At 46.2% G+C, this 19,143-nt stretch overlaps 1 protein-coding gene across 2 annotated transcripts; it reads left to right on the forward strand.

The window, feature by feature from the left end:
• The first annotated feature begins 5,656 nt into the window (after positions 1–5,656).
• TFAP4 (transcription factor AP-4) lies at positions 5,657–13,967 on the forward strand. Of its 2 annotated transcripts, XM_053471428.1 has the most exons (7): positions 5,661–5,920; positions 10,241–10,406; positions 10,933–11,031; positions 11,119–11,289; positions 11,560–11,700; positions 12,120–12,281; positions 13,107–13,967. In XM_053471428.1, exons 1-7 carry the CDS (start codon positions 5,832–5,834, stop codon positions 13,278–13,280), a joined length of 1,002 nt encoding a protein of 333 aa, XP_053327403.1. In that variant the 5' UTR covers positions 5,661–5,831; the 3' UTR covers positions 13,281–13,967. The 2 variants fall into 2 exon arrangements, with proteins under 2 accessions (XP_053327404.1, XP_053327403.1); XM_053471429.1 differs by lacking the exon at positions 11,560–11,700 and having other exon boundaries at positions 5,657–5,920.
• The last annotated feature ends 5,176 nt before the right edge of the window (positions 13,968–19,143 follow it).

Below are 19,143 nucleotides of genomic sequence, written 5' to 3' on the forward strand. Positions count from 1 at the left end.
CTGCTGCAGATCCCTCTCTCTCCCCTTCTCCACCAGTACACAGGGGAAAGGAGTGGCCTTAAACAATATAAAATCTCACCCCTATGCACATACCACACAACTCCACCCCTGCACACACTACATGTATATTATTACACACAGAGGGTGCACTACATGTGCAAACACCCCAGCACAGCATGCAAACACACACAAAGCATACAGAGAATGCACAATGCATACAACACACAACCCCCCCCCCTGCTCAGTGTACAACACACCACCTCCTACACACAGTGACATTCCTTACTCAAACGTAACACACAGCCCACTGCATGTACAGAGGCACAGGGCAACATCTCCGCCCGACGGGCAACATCTCCCCCCGACGGGCAACATCTCCGCCCAGCGGGCCACCATTTATGAAAAGAGAATCCGTGGACGGCTTGCCACTGGGCGGATGCATCGCACAAAACACGCTAGGAATTGCAAGTGAAAACACCAGGGATAACATGTTTTATTAACCACGTCACGGAAAGGACAAAAAAATGTTTTAAAAAAAAACCAACATAAAATGATAAGAAAGTTAAGTTTCGAGAGGTAAAACACGGGACTATATCTGAAAACTGGGGGTTGAACTGTGACACTTATCTTAAGGAGCTCAGAAAGGATCCAGTCATGCTGGGGATACCATGCAGAATGGTTGCTGATGCTCTCACGTGGATGTATGTTTAAATCCAAGGAAAATTGTGCTTACTTTACTCTTTAGCAGCCCCTCTTCTCGTTTTCCCGGGGTAGATTGTAAAGTCTGAGAATACAGTAAATTTGCGAGGGGGGCTCGTGGCAGATTTGGGCTCGATTGCCCTTTAAGCGCCGAGATCTCACTTGCTTTAGTATCGCAGAGTCCTCAATAGGTTAACAATTAAACAGCTCTGGCATTTGAAGTATTTTAGTGCTGCACATTAGTGCTGCGCTGCCGGACCCCCCGGATGCGGCTGAATATATTATGTACCCCTGCCTCTGGTTCCCATGGAGTGATTTGGAGATGGCCAGGAAAAGGGGCTCACATCTGGTGTTTACTGGAAGGGGGCAGGTGACCTGCACCTGGAGATGTCGTTCCCTTTGCTACCTGTAGATCTGCTCACAGAAGGCATTGGGATATGACATCATTTTGTAATGAATGACATCAGCTACAGAAGTGTGAGGCCTACAGACACCGGACCCCCTCCTGCCAGACGCAGGGACACAGCGGGTGCAGAATTCCCTAATGTATCGGTTCTAGTTTTGTCAGATCCTTTTGTATGTAGGGACTGGAAGAAGCGCACCGGGAATTCTCGGCGCTATATAAATAAAGGATAATAATAATAATCAAGCTGGTATATTTCAGTATCACGTGTAAAATGACCCTGTTGAAGGGAACCTTTTTTTGGTGGGGGTGGTTTTTTTTAAGGCAGAGGAGAGATCCATCACGTTATGGGCCCTGCCTTTCGGAGAATGTTGTTTGGGGGGCTTTACGGCCCCTTTAAGGAATGTTCCTAAAACCCAGTTCCGTTCCATAACCCTCTTCCTTGCAGGAGGCCTCCAGAAGACATGGCCTGTAATCTGTGGGTGTAGGCCGGAGTCATGAATGGCTCACGATATTCAGGCACTTGTGGAATGGGAGCCGGCCGCGACTGCCCGGAGAGCTTTACTCAGCTGCAACAGCGCCACCACAAAGGCCGCCAGTGGAACTGCACCCGCAGTGCTCCCTTACTCTCAGCCGCACCAATAACGCATCTTTATAGACGAATATCTCTTATGTAGATCCTGGTGCGCCCCGTACCCCTCCTCTGTTATTATATATCTCATCTGTCGAGGTTGCCCCTTGCAGAACGTACTTCTCCTCGTAGAGCGAAACAGATATCGTGCGACCCGGAAGTCCATGTGTACTGCTCAGCAGGCAGCGGGGAGACTTGTCCGATATTTTATTGTAATAAGTTGATTATTTCATTATTTCAGGGTCTATATATAAAGACTCGTCTTGGTGAACAGGCGCTCAGGAATGTCTCTCGACCCTCAGGTGCATCATTTTTGGTATTGGGTTTATTTCACTATTGAGCCAAACTTGTTGCCACCGCCCGGCCCGGGTATTGTTTGACTTTGTGTTTCAGACACAATTGGCATCACTTGGTCAGAGGTAGAGGCAAGGAACTGAACTCTTGGGTGGGACACCAACCATATTTTTGGTAGCCTTTCTAAAAACATCTGCGATGACCAACGCTCATAAGGAGAAGCCGACAATAACCATTCAAAGTCACGAGGGAGTCCCCAAAATGTCTAAGAGCTTCCTCCCCATCAAGACTCCTGCCATTCTTAGCGCTTTGATCGGCTTCCAAGGGTTGACCAAAAATATGGAAATGTTGACATGTTTTCTTGTACGCAGCACGGCGCAGAATACAAGAAACAGGGCTGTTTCCACAGGAGTGTTCCGGTTCCTTCGTTTCCTCTTACATCATTTTTTCCGATACCCTTACAAAAAGAGAGCGGAGAGGGCAGAAAAAGAGGAGCGAAGAGGTTGGCCGGTGGATAAGAACTCGACAGCTTCTCCTCTTCAGGCCAAACTCCCCATACAAATATCGTAGAGGATTCCTTCTTAATTCCGCGGGTTGCTGGATTTAGGATACCCGGAGCCCCGGATCTTCGGGATGCTTTTTGGGGGGTCCGTCAAGATCAATAGGCGGGCTCGCAGCCAGGAGTGGGCGGGGGTTGCTTCTGTTTTGTGGGTGAGGCTAGCCACATGCATATTAATATTGGGAGGGGGAATGGGCGGGGAGTGGGCGTGCCTAAACCCTGCTCCCTCAACATGACCGGGAGAAGCGGCGCAGAGTCTCCGGGTCGAAACCGGAGAATTCCAAAGTATGATGATGAGGATACACCACTGCTTTTTTAATTATCTTTATTTTTATACATAAATTATATTTGACTGTAAAAAAATGATAATTCCGCACTAAACTATTTCCTCGGTGTAGAAAACAGAAATCTCGCATATGATCCCTTTCCACTGTTCGGGATCCGGCTCTCTGCTGGAGGGAATAGACACGCCATATGGTGAAACCATAACACGATACCGTCACTCGAAAACCGATACTCTCCAGAACCGGCTACAACTTCATCCGGAAACATCCGTGCTGCATTCGAAGGAACTCGACATTATATTAATGGGGCCGCTTCATCAGGGCCGAATTATTTGATCGTACACTGACGGGGTCGTGCTGGCGAGGCGGCTCTGGCACTTTAAGGCCAGCAGCCGACAGATGGAAGAGAGGCCGACGGCTGGATACGTGAAGCTGCACGCTATATTTAAACTTTAAACAATTTATCTAAAACCGGAACCTTGCTAAATATTAGTTGTTTTTGAAACTTTGTCTCATTTTTTCATATTTAGTTTAAGGTTTAATATCTTTCGAAGAGGGCACGTTGCGTTTAAGCATGTTCCAGAGCTCCGGTGCCAGAACACGGACACAACCCTCTGGTGTCTCTGAGGATAGGAGCTTGCCTCGTTATCCCAATGATAGCCTCCATACTCTTGTTGGAGGACTCTTGAGTGGACCAACTGGTGGTAGAGGGGCTCGGACTGGCAAATCAGGCCAAGTCAGGGCTACTTGCGTTTAATATCGCTCACACAGGAGCTCGTACACATACGGCCACCTGCTATCATGTAGAAGCCGCTGGCCTTAAAGTGCCAGGGACACTTTTCTTCCTCCACCAGCCCTGGTGATAGAGTTACAACAGCACCAAGTTATACACAGCGACGTACGATGGGATGGTAGATCAATGAGATTCTGAACCAGATCCGCAAAGACGCTGATACCGCTATTGTGCAAAAACCCGATAATACGGCACGGAGTTCACCAAATGCTCGTTTTTAATAACGGCCTCGGTAATACCAGTAACGGCCAAAAATTAGAGTCTTATTGGCAACCGGCCCCTCGGAGCAGGAAGCCTTGTAGAGTTTCCAGTATATGGGAAGGCTTTGTAGAGGCAACTAAGGGCATTCCTTCGGCCCTCACCGGACAGCTACATCACTAAGTGATAAAACAGTCAAAGAATGGAACGGCAATGGAATGACATTTGATTTATTACAGTGTAATACTGTTGTTATGGCAACCCGGATACAACCAACATGTTACATACACTACTACAGGGTATCTAGTATGAATTAAGAAAAGTTATTCTGGAGCCGTATGCCTATCCCACGCATGTTTAACTTCTACCACTCCTGATGGGAGGCTGTTCCACTTATCTACCACTATCAATTCTACAAAATTCCGTTTTGTACCCACAATAATAGACAGCGGTCTCGGGAATTGATAAATGCTGGATAGCATCGGTAGCTGAAGGGCCGTCCGTCAAATATTAAACTAGATCCCCAGCCAGCCCCCGGGAAATTATCCACGACACAACCCCAGAGAGATACCTCTAGATTGTAAGCTCCTTTGATCAGGGCCCTCCTCACCTGTTGTTTCTACTTGTTACGTCCTGTTTGCCCATTGTACAGCGCTGCGGATTATGATGGTGCTATATAAAAGAATAATAAGGATACCCCGTACGGTCACAGGAACACCTGAAGCATTCACAGCCTCCAGTGATGTCATAAAGGTGATTAATACATTTCATAAGATTAATAAAACAGATGGGATTTAAACTTTTTTTTTTATATTGGTCACGAACCGGACCGCCAGCGTCCGCCTTCATACTACTATACTACATACTATTATCTTTCTTTAATATAGCGCCATCATATGCCACGGCGCTGTACAGCGGAGCTCATTGAATATGCCAGCTAGTTTATATATATATAATACTATTATTGTTTTATATAGCGCCATCATATTCTACTGCGCTGTACAAAGGGTATGTTTTATAGCGGAGCTGAATGGATATGCCAGCTTGTTTATATATATAGATAGATATACATACACACACATCATATATTATATCCATACAGTATATAGCATGGAGACGTGTTAAGTAAGCGTGTCTGATGGCGTGAGCTCACGTATGACTGTACGGTACGTGTAATCCTTGCACTCATGTTATCGCCCCCGTTACGTGGGGCCGCAGGCACCGCTATATAAACACATGTGCAGGTGTCACCCGCTGGCAGCGCAGGGGTTACCCGTGATGCGGGCTATGACCATGTGCGGAGAGGTCTCTTTCTTCCCTGGGCTGTCTCCTCCTTCCTCCTGCTGTCCTCTCTCTGCCAAGCTGTCAGCTGATGGGACTGATCACCCAAGCGTGGCGCATGCAGCCATCCCCGACCCCTCCATTCACAGCCTCTGCAGCAGGACCCCCGGCCCACTCCACCCCCCCTCCTCCAGTCACCAACCCATGCCCAAAATACCCAGGGGTGGCCACATACCCCACGCATGTGTCAGATCTGCCCCAGCACGCCCTCTCCCTGCTGCAGCAGAGCATGCGAGGCTTTGCAAATAGTCCTTTGTTTACATGCAATACCTTACTCTGCGGAAGGAGGGCCGGGATCTGCTCGGGGTGGAGGGGGGAGGAGAGGGGGGGTACAGGAGAGGGGGAGGGGTGCTGTTTCTGATCTCTCACCAGCTGTTTCCCGCCTTGAAACAGACATCAGCTGCAAACACACAGTCACAGAGAGAGGCTGAGCACAAGGAGACAGACAGACACCTCCCCCTGATCATCTGGGACATCCTACACACTACACCATTGATCCGCACACTGGCCCCCTAAATCTATAGGGGTGATCGGGGGGTCCCACTTACCAGGAAGAGGGGGAGACACTGCGGGAGAGGAGGGGTGCACGTTATTTGGGGGGGTGGAGGTTGATCCTCCCGCTGATTGCTATGGAGTATTTCATGATGCCCGCGCAGAAAGTATCTTCCCTGCAACACTTCAGGAAGACGGAGAAAGAAGTGATCGGGGGGCTGTGCAGGTAGGTGCCTTCTTGCCCCTCGGTGGGGGGCGGTGTTGCATCCTTTTGCATGCGGCATGTTCTCCTTAGATCACCTTGCAGGGCGATGTATAGGCAGACGCTGGGAGGGAGGAGGAAGCTGGGGGGGGGGATCAGCTGTGAATGTTTGGGGATCGGGCTCCGCGGGGCCGGTGGGGTCCCTGTGCGTGTTTTGGGGTAGTACGGGGTATGTGATGGGGGGTAGGTGGCGGGTGGGGGTGAGATAGGGGCAGTTTTAAAGGGCGCAGTAGCTGGTTTGTCACTTGCAAACAGACCCACGTGGTGCTCCGGCCATGCTGCGGAGACCTGAGCGAGGAGCATGCAAACACTGGCAGGCAGAGGGAGGAACAGGGGGTTAAATCTAATGCTATACGCCCCCCTGCTGTCTCTCTAACTACCCCCTGGGGGGGAAGTAGCAAGGGTTGTTCATGATTTGGCAACCACCCCCCCTCTAACGTATCGCCTTTTCGATCAGCTGATTTCACACCATTTAAATGGCAATGGGGGTATTAGGGCAGATAGGGAACACCTGAGAGCGGCTAATTACCCCTTCCTCGCGGCTAATTAGTGCTGGGTGCAGGAAAGAAGGTGTGTGATAGCCGGGGGTGCTTGTTGTGAATACAAGGTCATGTTGTGTTTATGGACTGGGGCAGATCTATCGGGGGATTCCCTGCATTACATGTTACCGGGCAGAATGCTGACTCCCCCATTGTTACAGCTGCACCGTTAGGGAGCTTCGCATTCTAATTTACCCCGCTCATGGTGGATATGGGGAGAGTTTTATTATCGGGACGCATGGGGTGAATGTTTGCTCCCCCGCAGTATCTCTGGAGGTGTGTGTTAGGAACGCGTGTCACGCACACGATCCCGGGATGGGGGGCATTGTTGTGCTGGATGCGGGGATCCCCTGCTCACACGTTGCAGGCTGGTGTGTAACACGCCCCCCTCCGTCTTGCTGCCCCAGCTCGTGTTGTTGTTGTCACTGAGAAGGGTCATAGAAGCCTCGGGTGGCCGGGCCAGGGAATCGGATCACATGTCCAACAGAACACCGTAGAGGAGACTAGCCGCCTCTCTCCGTGCCCGAGACTCCACGGGCTCCCCACTCGTGACCTTGCAGCGTGTCTCTCGGTAGAGGGGGGTGTGTGAGGGAGAGCAGCGCAGACAGGCCTGGCCGTGACTCTGCAGCCCGCCTGGAGTAGGAGTGTCGGAGGCCAAGGCAGGACGGGAAATGTAGTGCGGCGGCGCAGGGGATGCTGGGAGACGTAGTCCGCTCCTGGCCATGCGTTCCTCTAGCACAAAGCATGGCACGGGAGGAGGTCATGTGACCTGAGCTCTGCGCTCCATGCGTGAAAAAGGCAAACATGCATTGGCTGGGCTGTTGGCCGTTATATGGCGCTCCACATGTAATATGTACAGTGATACAATGTGACAGCACGGCCCCAATATAGCAAATTGGCCATATAATAACTCTATTTCCTCAGACAGGAGAGTGCCAGTTCCTCCAGGGGAGTTTTTTTTACTATATATAATATATATATATTATTGTATATTACACACCCATCTGTAGGACAATATATTTGTGTAGATGTAACATGCAAGTTAATTTGTTGGTTCTGTTACACTTATTGGCACAATAGCAAAATAAATGACCCCCCCCCTTTATACAGTGCTGTGGAATATGATGGCGCTATATAAATCAATAATCTGTAATGTGATGGAAGCCAGGTGGTGATGTAAGAGAGGCTGATGATGTCACGAGCGAGCTCTGCCTCTAAGCAGGATAAGATGCTGTATTCCTCAGCTGGCCCTGGGGTAGACATCTTCCAAGAGCACCCGTGGTACATGCTTCAGGTTTGGGTGGATCGCTATATCTCGTATCCACTGTAGATTGTAAGCCTGCGAGCCATGCTTCGTTACCTAATGTGACGCTTTTGGTTTTGTCCGACGCTTTGAATGTAGGGACTGTAAGAAGAGCTGGGGGGAATTGTTGGTTCTGTTTAAACACAAAATAATGATATATTCTGGAACTACGGGTTGTGAAAGCGTGGCTTTATCTCCCGGAGAATGTGGTAAAGCAGACATTAGAATGCAAGTAACCTCGCTGGGTTACTGTGGGATGTTTGGTCATGTGACCGGCAGATATGCCCATGTGGCTAATATATTTTGGGTTATTTTTTCCCCCTGCTTCTAAACACATAGAATATATATGTGCAGTTCTATAAATCGAGTCATGAATAAAGAGATTGGTTATTTTGATTCGCTGAAATGCTGCTCAATCGCTTTGTGCCAGGAGACCTCAAGTCTCTGCGCATGCACAGCGGTGGCAGGTGAGTATTTGCCCGCTCCTGAAGCATAATCCCCCGGTGGTCGTTGGGACGGGTTTGTGCCGTTGGCGTGCTGCTAGCCTGAGTGACGGCCTAATGTGCCAAATTATCCAAAGAATAGCATCCTGGCACTTATCAACCCGGTCGTGTCAACAAGTGATGTAATAGACGCGTTTTCATCATCTCTCGGGGTATTCCTGGCTTAATTGAGTCCATAGGTGGCTTTCTGCCACGCGGAGATCAATAGAGCCGAGCGTTCTTCACGTGGAGGGTAATCGGTCTATCAAAGGCAGTCATTGTTCAGCTGACTGTAATAAGCATGATAAAGGTCTGTATAGCATGAACGGAACCGCCCACAACACGTATGTTCCCAGAATATCACTCTGCAATGTTTTGCTAATTGGCACCGATATAATAGCCCCTTAAAATAGTGCGACGTGCAAGGAAACCATCTTATTTTACACGCTAGGAAGCAGGGCTCGGCAATTCCCAGTGAATGCTGGACTATAATTCCCATGATGCCCTGCCAGGGCAGTCCTGTGGATTGGTGCCGATTTGGGCATTAAATGATACGCTACGAGTTAATGACGTATTTAACATACAGCGTTGGGGGCGTCGGTGGCGGGTTGCCGACGTGGCTAGTGTCTGTGGTACTTTGTTTAAGTCCAAGGGAGTGTGGCCGAAGTTGGTTCGTGCGCACGGCGGGATCTGCTGGAATCATGTTGTTCGGATGACTCTGATCCTTCACGTTTTAGGAGGATCATAGATTTATCCATGCATTGTCAAGGGCCGGTTCAGCTGGTCTTTGCAGAAGACCTTTGCCTTGTTGGCCCTTCGTAGTGAGGTCAGGGAGCCAACACTCAACTTCTCATGTATTGAATACCCCCCCCATAGACTTGCCGAACCCTACAGAAGCCCACCTCGATATACGTCCAGGCCCGGCGGCCAATGGTGCTGCACGCTTGCCTTTGCTGCCACTCCAGCAGCTGATTGGGTCCTTCGGCGTGCAGCCATTGATCTGGATACATGCGGCCCCTGGGCCACGGCCCCCTTTTTCTCCCCCCAGTCCAGGCGTGAAGTTCTCTGTGGAATTTCAGCTGAACCCGGCGAAACGTCCAGTTTAGTGAAGTGTATCTTATTAGAGTCCTTTTTTATTTTTGGGGGAAATAACAGAATTTTTATGTTTGCGGAATAAGCTTTTTAAGTGAAAAAGTTTAGTGTATTTTTGGCTCTCAGGTGTCTCCTTGCCCCGCGCTGCTCTCTAGTTAATCATGTCCTGTGACTAATCTTAAATATCAGGAGGGGGGAAATATTTTGGAGGGGGGCAGGAAGCAGGAGTTCCCTTCTCGGACCCCCGAGGGGGTCAGCTGCCTTCCTTCTCCCCCTGTATTGTCATCTGGAAGTGATTACAAAGCCCTCAAGGCAGGCAAAAAGAGGAGGGGGGGGTAAGAAGGGGTCCTCGGATCCGGCGGCTTCCAACCCTTTCCGAAAAGGGGCCCACACACAGAGGTGCGTGAATGGGTCACACTGTGCGGCCGAAAAAATTCACCGCCCGCCTTAACCCCCTCGGCGCCAGGGCCAAACAAAAGGGCTCTTAAGATTTCCACGGACTTATTCAAACAGAACAGAAATGATGTCATAGTAAAAATATACAAATCTCGTGTCTTTGGTTTCTTTTGCGACCAGCGCGCCGGATGTTTGAAGACCAGCTAAGAATCTTGGGAGCAAAGGGTTAAACCTGTGAATTCTGTTATTAACTCTTTGTATATAATTGCCCTTCCAGCGTCGCTCTCCCGGTTACCTCTTCATACTTAACTCCTAGAACTCCGATTGAGGAAAAACTTTTTTTTTTGTTTCTTTCCTTCTATAAAAATAAAATCCTTTAATTTTTTTTAAAAGATTTTATTATTTTAAAACGTGATTCTCTGTAGGACTCTAAGTGTTTTTTTATTATTAATTTTATTTTAACTATTTGCAGCCTGGCCAACATCCCCTTAACCCCAGAGACGCAGCGGGATCAGGAGCGCCGGATCCGCCGGGAAATCGCAAACAGCAACGAGCGACGCCGGATGCAGAGTATCAACGCCGGCTTCCAGTCTCTGAAAACCCTTATACCTCACACCGATGGGGAGAAATTAAGCAAGGTGAGTACTGCTTGGCATCAGGTGTGCTTCCGTAAAGGTTGCCCCTATAGCTGTGATACTAGAGATATGTTTGGGGTGCAGCCGTTATTAAAGTTTGAAAATGAGACTTTTGTGTCCTTTAACTCCTCCCCCTTGCTGCCTTTACTAAAACCAGGAAGCGTTAGTATGTACTCCTTGCACGCGCTCAGTCGCTCCTCTTATTTCAGTGGATGTAGCTTCGGCCAATCACTTGCATGCTTTCTGAACACTGATGTTTTGGTAGCTTACATATGATTGGTTGCCGATACTCCTGGTGATTTCAACGGCGGTTCTACTGAGCATGTGCAAGAAGTTTACATACAAACTCTTCCTGGTTTCAGTGGAGGCTGCCAGGGGAGGAGGAAAAAAAGAGAGAAGTCCATAAAATTCACTCTTAATGAGCCGTGTGAGGAATGCAGTCATTGACGGGGTATTTATTTAAAAAAAAATATATTTAAATCACAATTTTTAAAAACAGTATTCACAAACACTTGTGTTTTATTTGCAGGCGGCGATACTACAGCAGACAGCAGAGTATATATTCTCCTTGGAGCAGGAGAAGACCAGATTATTGCAACAGAACACTCAGCTGAAAAGGTTTATCCAGGTAAGAGCTGACCGTGACGCGTTTCCCCCCCCCGCCCGCCATCGCTATATTAATATCGCTAAAGCCGCCGCGTTCTCTTGTTTGAAGGATTACAACGGCTCTTCCCCCAAACGGCGGCGGGCAGAGGACAAGGATGAAGGCATCGGCTCGCCGGATATCTGGGAGGAAGAAAAGGCGGAGGATCTGCGGAGAGAGATGATCGAACTGCGGCAGCAGCTGGACAAGGAGCGATCTGTGAGGATGATGCTGGAGGAGCAGGTGGGTAGTAGATAAGTGGAACAGCCTCCCAGCAGAAGTGGTAGAGGGTAATACAGTGAGGGTATTAAACATGCATGGGATAGACATACGGCTCCTGAATCTAAGGCGAGCACAGTGACTGATTAAGGAGGAGGGAATAAGATACTAATTGCCCCCAGACTTTACACTACACGAAAGCGAGGGCAGTTCTAGCAAACAAACGTAGCCCGCGCCGAAAGCTTTAACGTAACGGACCCCGGCTCGCGAGTGATTGAGTGATTGGTACGGCAGGTCCGGGCGCTGGAGGCTCACTTGTACCCCGAGAAGCTGAAGGCGATAGCGCAGCAAATTCAGCAGGAGGATGAGAGCGGGCCGACCCCGACGGAGCAGCACGAGGCGCAGGAGAGCGGGGAGCAGCGCCTTCACTCCCAGGTGGGATCCGACTCCTGTCTGGCGGATTTAACCCCTTCCCGCCCTGTAAAGCTGGAATCGGCTCTCCTGACTGTTTCTGAAACGTCGTCCGCGCCATCGTGTAGACCTCGTTTCCTTCATTTTCAGAACATGCGCGGACCCCCTCTCCTTCCATCTCCAACCCATTTTATTTATTTTTTCTATTACTGCCATGACAGAACTAAAAACGTTCCCTTTATATCTAGCTTTGCATTTACACATAAAACGAAACTTTTTCTACATAACAAACCATGTAAGAAAATACTTTTTATATATATATGTATATAATTTTTATTTCTTTTGCATGTAAGGTTTTGCGTCGTCTTAGTTTGTTACAACACACCTTTTTATCTTTTAATTGTTTTTTTGTAAATTTTTATTTATTTTTCCTATCCCTGCAGCTCCTGCCACCGCATCTGCCCCTGGCACCCACTCACCACCCTACCGTCATTGTTCCTGCCCCACCGCCCTCTTCTCATCACGTCAATGTTGTGACTTTGGGGCATTCGTCTGTAATCAGCTCGGTGTCCACATCTCGGCAAAACCTAGACACCATTGTTCAGGTTAGTAGGTCAACGCGGATTTTAGTATCTGTGCCCCTTTTCTACTGGCATACGAGGGGTGCACCGTGCAGGACATTTATATATAAAACCTCTATGATACGAATGCTTTAGAAATCACTGCGCTGGGTTTGTATTAAATTAAACAAAGCAAAGGGTGTAAACTTGTGATGTTTCTGTAGTTTGATATTTTATAGATCCATTCTTTCAATTTATTATATATATAATCTATATATATTATATAATCTAATACCGTCCAACAAAGGCTTCAGATTTCTGAAGATAAAAGGTGAAAAATTGTTACTTGTATTCAACAACTTATTTTTAATGCAAACCTCGGTATCAATCATTGATTTAATTCAGCGTTTCGCACTAAATTCAATTGTCAAAATTGTAGAATTTTCCCTTAAAGCTGACAACTGCATACTATATATATAATATATATTACTTCAACATGTAGTATTCTTTCCCATTTAAAACTCACAGTTGATATATATATATATATATATATATATATATATATATATATATATATATATATAATCCTTTTCATTATGCAATACCAGCTGTGAGCTTTAGATGTTAAAGTAAAAAAAAAATATATATAGATCTCTATCTATCAACTGTGAGTTTTAAATGGGAAAGAATACTACATGTTGAAGTAAAATATATATATATATATATATATATATATATATATATATATATATATATATATATATATATATATATATATAATTTCATTATATGTAAACACCTGATTCTCATTAAAAGCAAAGAGGTAGCATTTCCCCTAATTTTCCATTTTTCTGCTTCCGTCCATCACAGGCCATACAACACATTGAGGGCACGAGAGAGAAGCAGCTGCAGGAAGAGGAGCAGCGGAGGGCCGTTATCGTGAACGCACCGCGTCCCTGCGGAGACTCCGACACCGCGTCAGACACAGAATGCGACGACAGCGACGCGGAGCAAAGCAAGGACGACGCGATGGGGGAACCCTGACACCCGACGCCCTACCCGTACTGGGGGGGTGGGTGCAAGAAAGACACTGGGGGAACTGGAGGCGGGGAGGGTTCCAGAGGTATATCGTGGGTCTGCCTCCCGTCTTCAGCCTCCTTCCCATATCCGTAGGGTGTTTAACAAGGGCAGTTTTATGCTGACTTCAAAGATACTGTAACACATAGAGGATGAAAGGGTTAAAAGCACTAAGCAAATGTCTGGTCCATTAAGACAGAACCTGCAAGGGATTCTGGGAGGAGTGTCTGTTTTCAGGTGCTTGAGAATCGCCTTCTAAAGAGATTACAGCAGCAGTCCCTCTTCAGCCGTCTTGTTTGGGGGGGATGGGGGGTCGGATAAAAATTTTTTTTTTTCTCTTCTCAACAAAAATCGGATTAGGGCCTGCACTTGTCTTAAAAGTTTTGTTATAAAAAGTATAATATTTCAATGCTTTTTGTCTGGTAGAGACTATATATGTATGTATATATATAAAACGATGCGTTCCATTTATACACACTTTGTATTTCTATATTTTTATAGAGTTGGCGTGTGTATGAATTTTATTAAAAAAAAAAAAAAAAGGGCCAAATCCTATATTGGCTAATTATTGGAATGTCTGGCCTTTTTTTTTTGCTAGAAATGGCTGGATCCCTCTGATCAAAGCTGTTTAAAAATAAATAAAAAATATGAATTAAGAAAAATATATATCTTTAAAACCAAAGATTGTTCCAAATCTGGTCTCCTGCATATTTTTTTTTTTTTTTAATAAATTAAGGGGGGGCTGTAACTCTCAGCATTTGGCTTCCATCACGGCGAAGCCACAAAGTCCCCTTTTAATAGTAAATATTTTACGGAAGGCAAGCAGCTCGAAGTACCGTAATTAAGGTTATATTTACTGCACTGCTGAGAATTCTTGCTATTGACCTGAAGCACTGACTAGTATTACAAATCAGTTGCCATTATGGCTAATTAAATCTTTAACCCCCACCCCCCTTCATTTGCATGGTTTTTCATGCTACAATTTAGCAGATAAAGCCTCTTCTGCGCTTCTAATTCCCGCATCACGGAGGGCCGGAGGACTTGCTCTCTATGGTGGGCAGAGCTCACCCCGTAATGATCATAGAGAGGCGTCAGCGCTGTTGAGACGGGTAATCCGTGGCGCACATCAAGGCCTCCGGCTCTCCTTGAGACGTGGAAAGACGGCACGCGGATATTTCTCGCGGTGGCAGAAGAGCCGGCGTGCCGTAAAATAATCATTTATTGAAGGAGATATAAAGACTGTTCGTTAATAGACAGTTTATTTTTTTTCTGGTGGTTTATACACATTCTTGGTACTTAGTAGATGTTACGCTTATACAATACAAAATTAGCTGTCTCTTAAAGGGCCAGTAACCGTATAAAACAGGTATTTTGTTTAATGAAGCCTAAATTACTTTTTTTGTTAAAACTGCTTATTATTCTGGAGTATAGATTGTAGTAGGGTTCCTGTTTACGTGGTTCTCTTCTTGTACACACGCACGTAGCTATGGGTTAATTTAGGATGAGAAAAACTAATTTTAAGTAGGTTTTTTTTTTTTTTTTTTTTCTTTCTTTCATTGATGAAATCTCTCTGCTTCTGGTATCCCAAGAGCCTGTGGACCCGCAGATCAACAAACGATCCGTTGGATGCATAGGGGCTATAGAACGGCATAGAACCCCAAGAATGTTAGATTACGGGGGGCTTATCGCTCTTTAGTACGTGGGAGGGACTGCTGCTTCGTAGTCTGGTATTCTAGTTTGTGACGGATACTTTGGAGAGTTTTTATTTGTTTTTTCACTGTTGGAAGGAATTTCTTTTCTTGCTATGAGATGATACGAAGCCCTTTTTATAACAATGGGGTTAAGTCGTGCAGTATGACCATGAATGTCTCTTCATACGTCTTAACTTACTTTTTTTTTTTTCTTCTTATACCTATCATGTTATATATCAAAAACCAGGAAAAAAAGTGGAAATCCTAACCCCATTGTTTCAAATTTAACCAATTGTCACCATTTCAAGTAATATAGTGGATTAAATTTTATCCCCCCCCCTGCTGTTTTCCAAAATCTGAGATTCATAAGCACTTATTTTATTTTTTTTTTAATGGTTTTTCTACTGGTTTGGGAGTATCCAACCAGTTGTAAAGATTAATGTCTTAACAGGCTGATGCCGCTTCGACCGGGAAGTAAATAGGTTTTTATTTTTTTACATTTGTTTTTTCTTCTTTCTACATTCCCCATTAAAAAAAAAAACCACAAAAATAATAAAATAAACAATTTTTCAGCCCAGTGTCTTGTAGAATGCTGGCCAGCGTTTGTTGCAAACATTTGCCGCTAACATTTTCTTTTCTCTCCCGATTAACCTTTATACATAAAATACAGACTCTCATATTATCCCCCCCCACCACCACCATGTATAGAGACATGGTACATGTGAAGGCAATAATATACATTGTATACATCTGTGCAGGGTTTTCCTTTGGGGGGCTTTATCAGCTGTTGGGGGTTTAACCTGTTTGATGCTTACATTGGGTGGTTTCCAGCTGTTGTTGAGACCCCTTACATGGGTTTTAGGGGGCTACACGACCTGGTACTCTGGATAGGTTAAATAGCTGATCAATTTTACACATTGTTGGACAATATAACTTTGTAATCTGTCACCCACAAGTGTTTGGGTTATTTTTAAAACTTGTATTATTACTACTACTCAAATTCTGTTATTGGGGAGCCCCCCTGGCTACTGCGCCAGCGCTGTGTTATAGCGGCGGACATGCTGCGTTGTATAGCACCGGCGTGCCGCCATATTGAATGCCGTGAGCGGTACTGCGTTATGCGAGGCTGTGCAAATTGTAAACTCAGCATTTCTATAGTTCTTGAGTTCTCCTCCGTGTTGGATCCTTTCCAGTCTTGATCCTTCACTTGGCACTCCTCCCTTTTTTCCTCGTCCTTTTCCTAATTTTGTGGGTCTGGATTTAGCTTCATACATTTTTTTTTTTTTTTATATAATTTGTACCCATTTCAGCTCTTGTGTTCATTAAGAAAAAAAGCTATTTTATATTTTGTTAAGAAAGTGACCTAAAAAAAACCCTGCAAGGCAATAGCCTTTGTAAAGAAACAAAATAAAAATGTTTGTACCTTGTTTTTTTTAGAAATCACGTGTTTGTCTCATTTATTTCACTATTTCTGAGGTTTTTCTAGAAGAAATAATATAAAGGATAAGAGATTGGAAGATAGCCCTGCAGTGTGATAGGTGTGTTTTATATTAATCCAGCGTCCCATGCGACTTTTGTTGAAAAATGCATATTAAAGTACCGGTACTTAACTTTAAGGGAAGCTGAAGCTCTAAAGCTGCAGTGCAATGTCCCCTCCATGGTCTCATTTTCAGATCACTGATTGGCTGGTTTAAGCAACCAATTAGTGACAGGAAAGCGCCAGCAGATTCTATGTATGACACATATGACCGCTTTAATTACTTGTATGTAGTTCGTATTTACAAGTCGTTTTTTGGTCGTATTACCTAATTGTTTATCCCCGCACGGCCAGCAGAGGGCAGCCTTCCCAGCTTTTTCTCTTTGTCTGAAGGCTTATACCCCTTTGTATTTTGCAATTTGACATCCCTTGTTTATTACATACATCATACATACATATGTAATAATAGGACATGTTAAGTGTGCGTGTGATAGGCTGTCAAATGGCAAAACGCATTGGGGATCTACAGGGGGTAGAAGAATGGGTCATTTTGGACAACCGTTACTAATCATTTGTTTCCATGGTGACCGCAGAATGCTGGTTCTGAAATGACTATATGCTAGATATCTCCAGGGAATACAGCATAGTTAAGGCTTTTGACACAATCTGGCAAAATACCTTTTCCGATGCTGCTTTTAACAAACATCTGAGTGAACCCGAACCTTCTGCGGTAACGAGAGCTGACCCCTTTTTGACAGGTTAGCGAGAATTGGCCGCCAACAGCGACAGGACAGAGGATTGTTATCTTGTTGACCGGCGGTGCCTACCAATGTCTCAAGACCAAAGTTTGAACCAATGGAACCGCTCCGTGATATGTTTGAGGGTCTGCCTTCCCTTGACCTACCTTCCAGTGAGGTCTTCTCTAGAAGTTCTCCCCTGAGCTTGAGGTCCTCTTTGGGCAGAGAATGTGGGTACATTCAGGAACTCTACCTCAGAGGAGGGTGTAGCAGGTTGGAAATTTACGACAGGATGCCCCCCACAAACTTTCAGGTCCCCGCTTGGGACACCTGTGTTGGGACGTGTGGCCGTCCACCTTACCTGAAGAGCCACCGCGTGAAGCTCGGCTCCAGAGGGTGGTGAGGTGGATGTCTATGCTGCTATACAGCTCACTGGGCTGGACAGGGTTTATCCTCTGATCGGGACGCCTGCGGTCAATGTTACAGAAGACTGTCGGCTAAAGCATAGGCTTCCGCAGTCTAAGAGGGCCGGTTACAATGGCGAGATCTCTGATCCACCTGGCCTATTAAGCCACGGCACGGTGGCTTTCATCCCCCAAACCTGCCTCCATAGGCTTAGTTCAACTCCATTTCCATTAATACCGGTATTAGGCGTTTGTCCAGTGCGGGGGGGGACTAATGGAGAATGAGAAGCTACTGCCAACTTGCGCTAAAACCCCCCAACTTTTTGTAGGGCTGGAACGTTGGCAAAATGTACGGTTTCGTAATAATATGGAGCCTTTACCGTTTTGTTTTGTAAGCTTACAGTCGCCGTTGTTGCCTTTTTCTTCTGTCCGCATTGTTACCATAGAACCTTCTAGAACTCTCATTGCGGGAAATATGTATATTCCCTGAATCGACGTCGTCGTCCAAACTGACGCCTCACCCGGCATTTCAGGGGTTAATTTTGTCAGGCAGCTTTGTGATGGAATTGGCTACAGTAGCAGCCATAGGAATTAATCCCCCCCCAAATTCCCTCTCTAGGGGTAATAGCATTCCACGTATCCAGAAAGAGAGCGGGGACAGCTGGGCCGAGAGTAAGGGGCCGAGGATATATACAGTAACATTGTGTCAGCACGGACAGGCTAACACGGTTATTTATACATGTCACACGCCTGCCCGATTCACTGATGCAGAAGGAAAGGTGGTAAAGCCAAGAATGACCTACTGTATGCGAAGGGGATTCCCAAATCGCACCGGAGGCCGGGAGAGTCCAGCCTAGTGGCCCAACGGTTAAGTATGGCAGACATCGAGCCCAGCATGCACTATTCTTCCAGTCATGTCCAAGATACGTTTACACGAAAGGCAAAGAAAGGATCCAGTTATCATGTAATGCTGTCTTAACGCCCTTGTTGTATGGGGGGATCCGGCACAATCCCCCCATCTGCACTTTCCCTTCCCCCGCCCAATGCTTTTCATCTCCTGACACATGGTATACTCACTGCCAGTCCGCTCCAGCTCTGGGTTGGCAAACATCATGGGGGGGGGGTTAATGAGACCCCCCATTCACAAGCAGCCAATCAGTTGCAAAAATTGTTGAACCATGGAGGAGAATACTTTAATATGCATTATTCTTTGGAAGAATGGACTGATATATTCAGTGCAGCCCTGGTGACATTTCACCCCTACCCCCCCACACACTGCCAGTCCTTCCCAGATCTCCGACCACATCCCCCCCCAATTACAAGGAACTAACTGGACATCCAATGGTCAATATATATATTCTACCCCTCCCCCCATTAATGATGGCTCTTTTATTCAAATATGTCAGCCCCCAACCCAAAAACATCATGAAAATGTTTTTTTTTTATTAGGTGCGATTCATGCAAATTCCCTTCCATTTCCCATGATGCACTGAGTTCTACTGCCAGCCCGAGCAGGAAGTT

The sequence above is a fragment of the Spea bombifrons genome, chromosome 7, assembly GCF_027358695.1.
Source record: "Spea bombifrons isolate aSpeBom1 chromosome 7, aSpeBom1.2.pri, whole genome shotgun sequence".
In the NCBI taxonomy this organism is placed as follows: Eukaryota; Metazoa; Chordata; class Amphibia; order Anura; family Pelobatidae; genus Spea; species Spea bombifrons.

Coding starts and splice junctions, on each gene's coding strand:
- TFAP4 (XM_053471428.1), top strand. CDS start 5,832: ATGGAGTATTTCATGATGCCCGCGCAGAAAGTATCTTCCCTGCAACAC. Junction 5,921..10,240: donor GTGATCGGGGGGCTGTGCAG/GTAGGTGCCTTC, acceptor AACTATTTGCAG/CCTGGCCAACATCCCCTTAA. Junction 11,701..12,119: donor AGCAGCGCCTTCACTCCCAG/GTGGGATCCGAC, acceptor CTATCCCTGCAG/CTCCTGCCACCGCATCTGCC.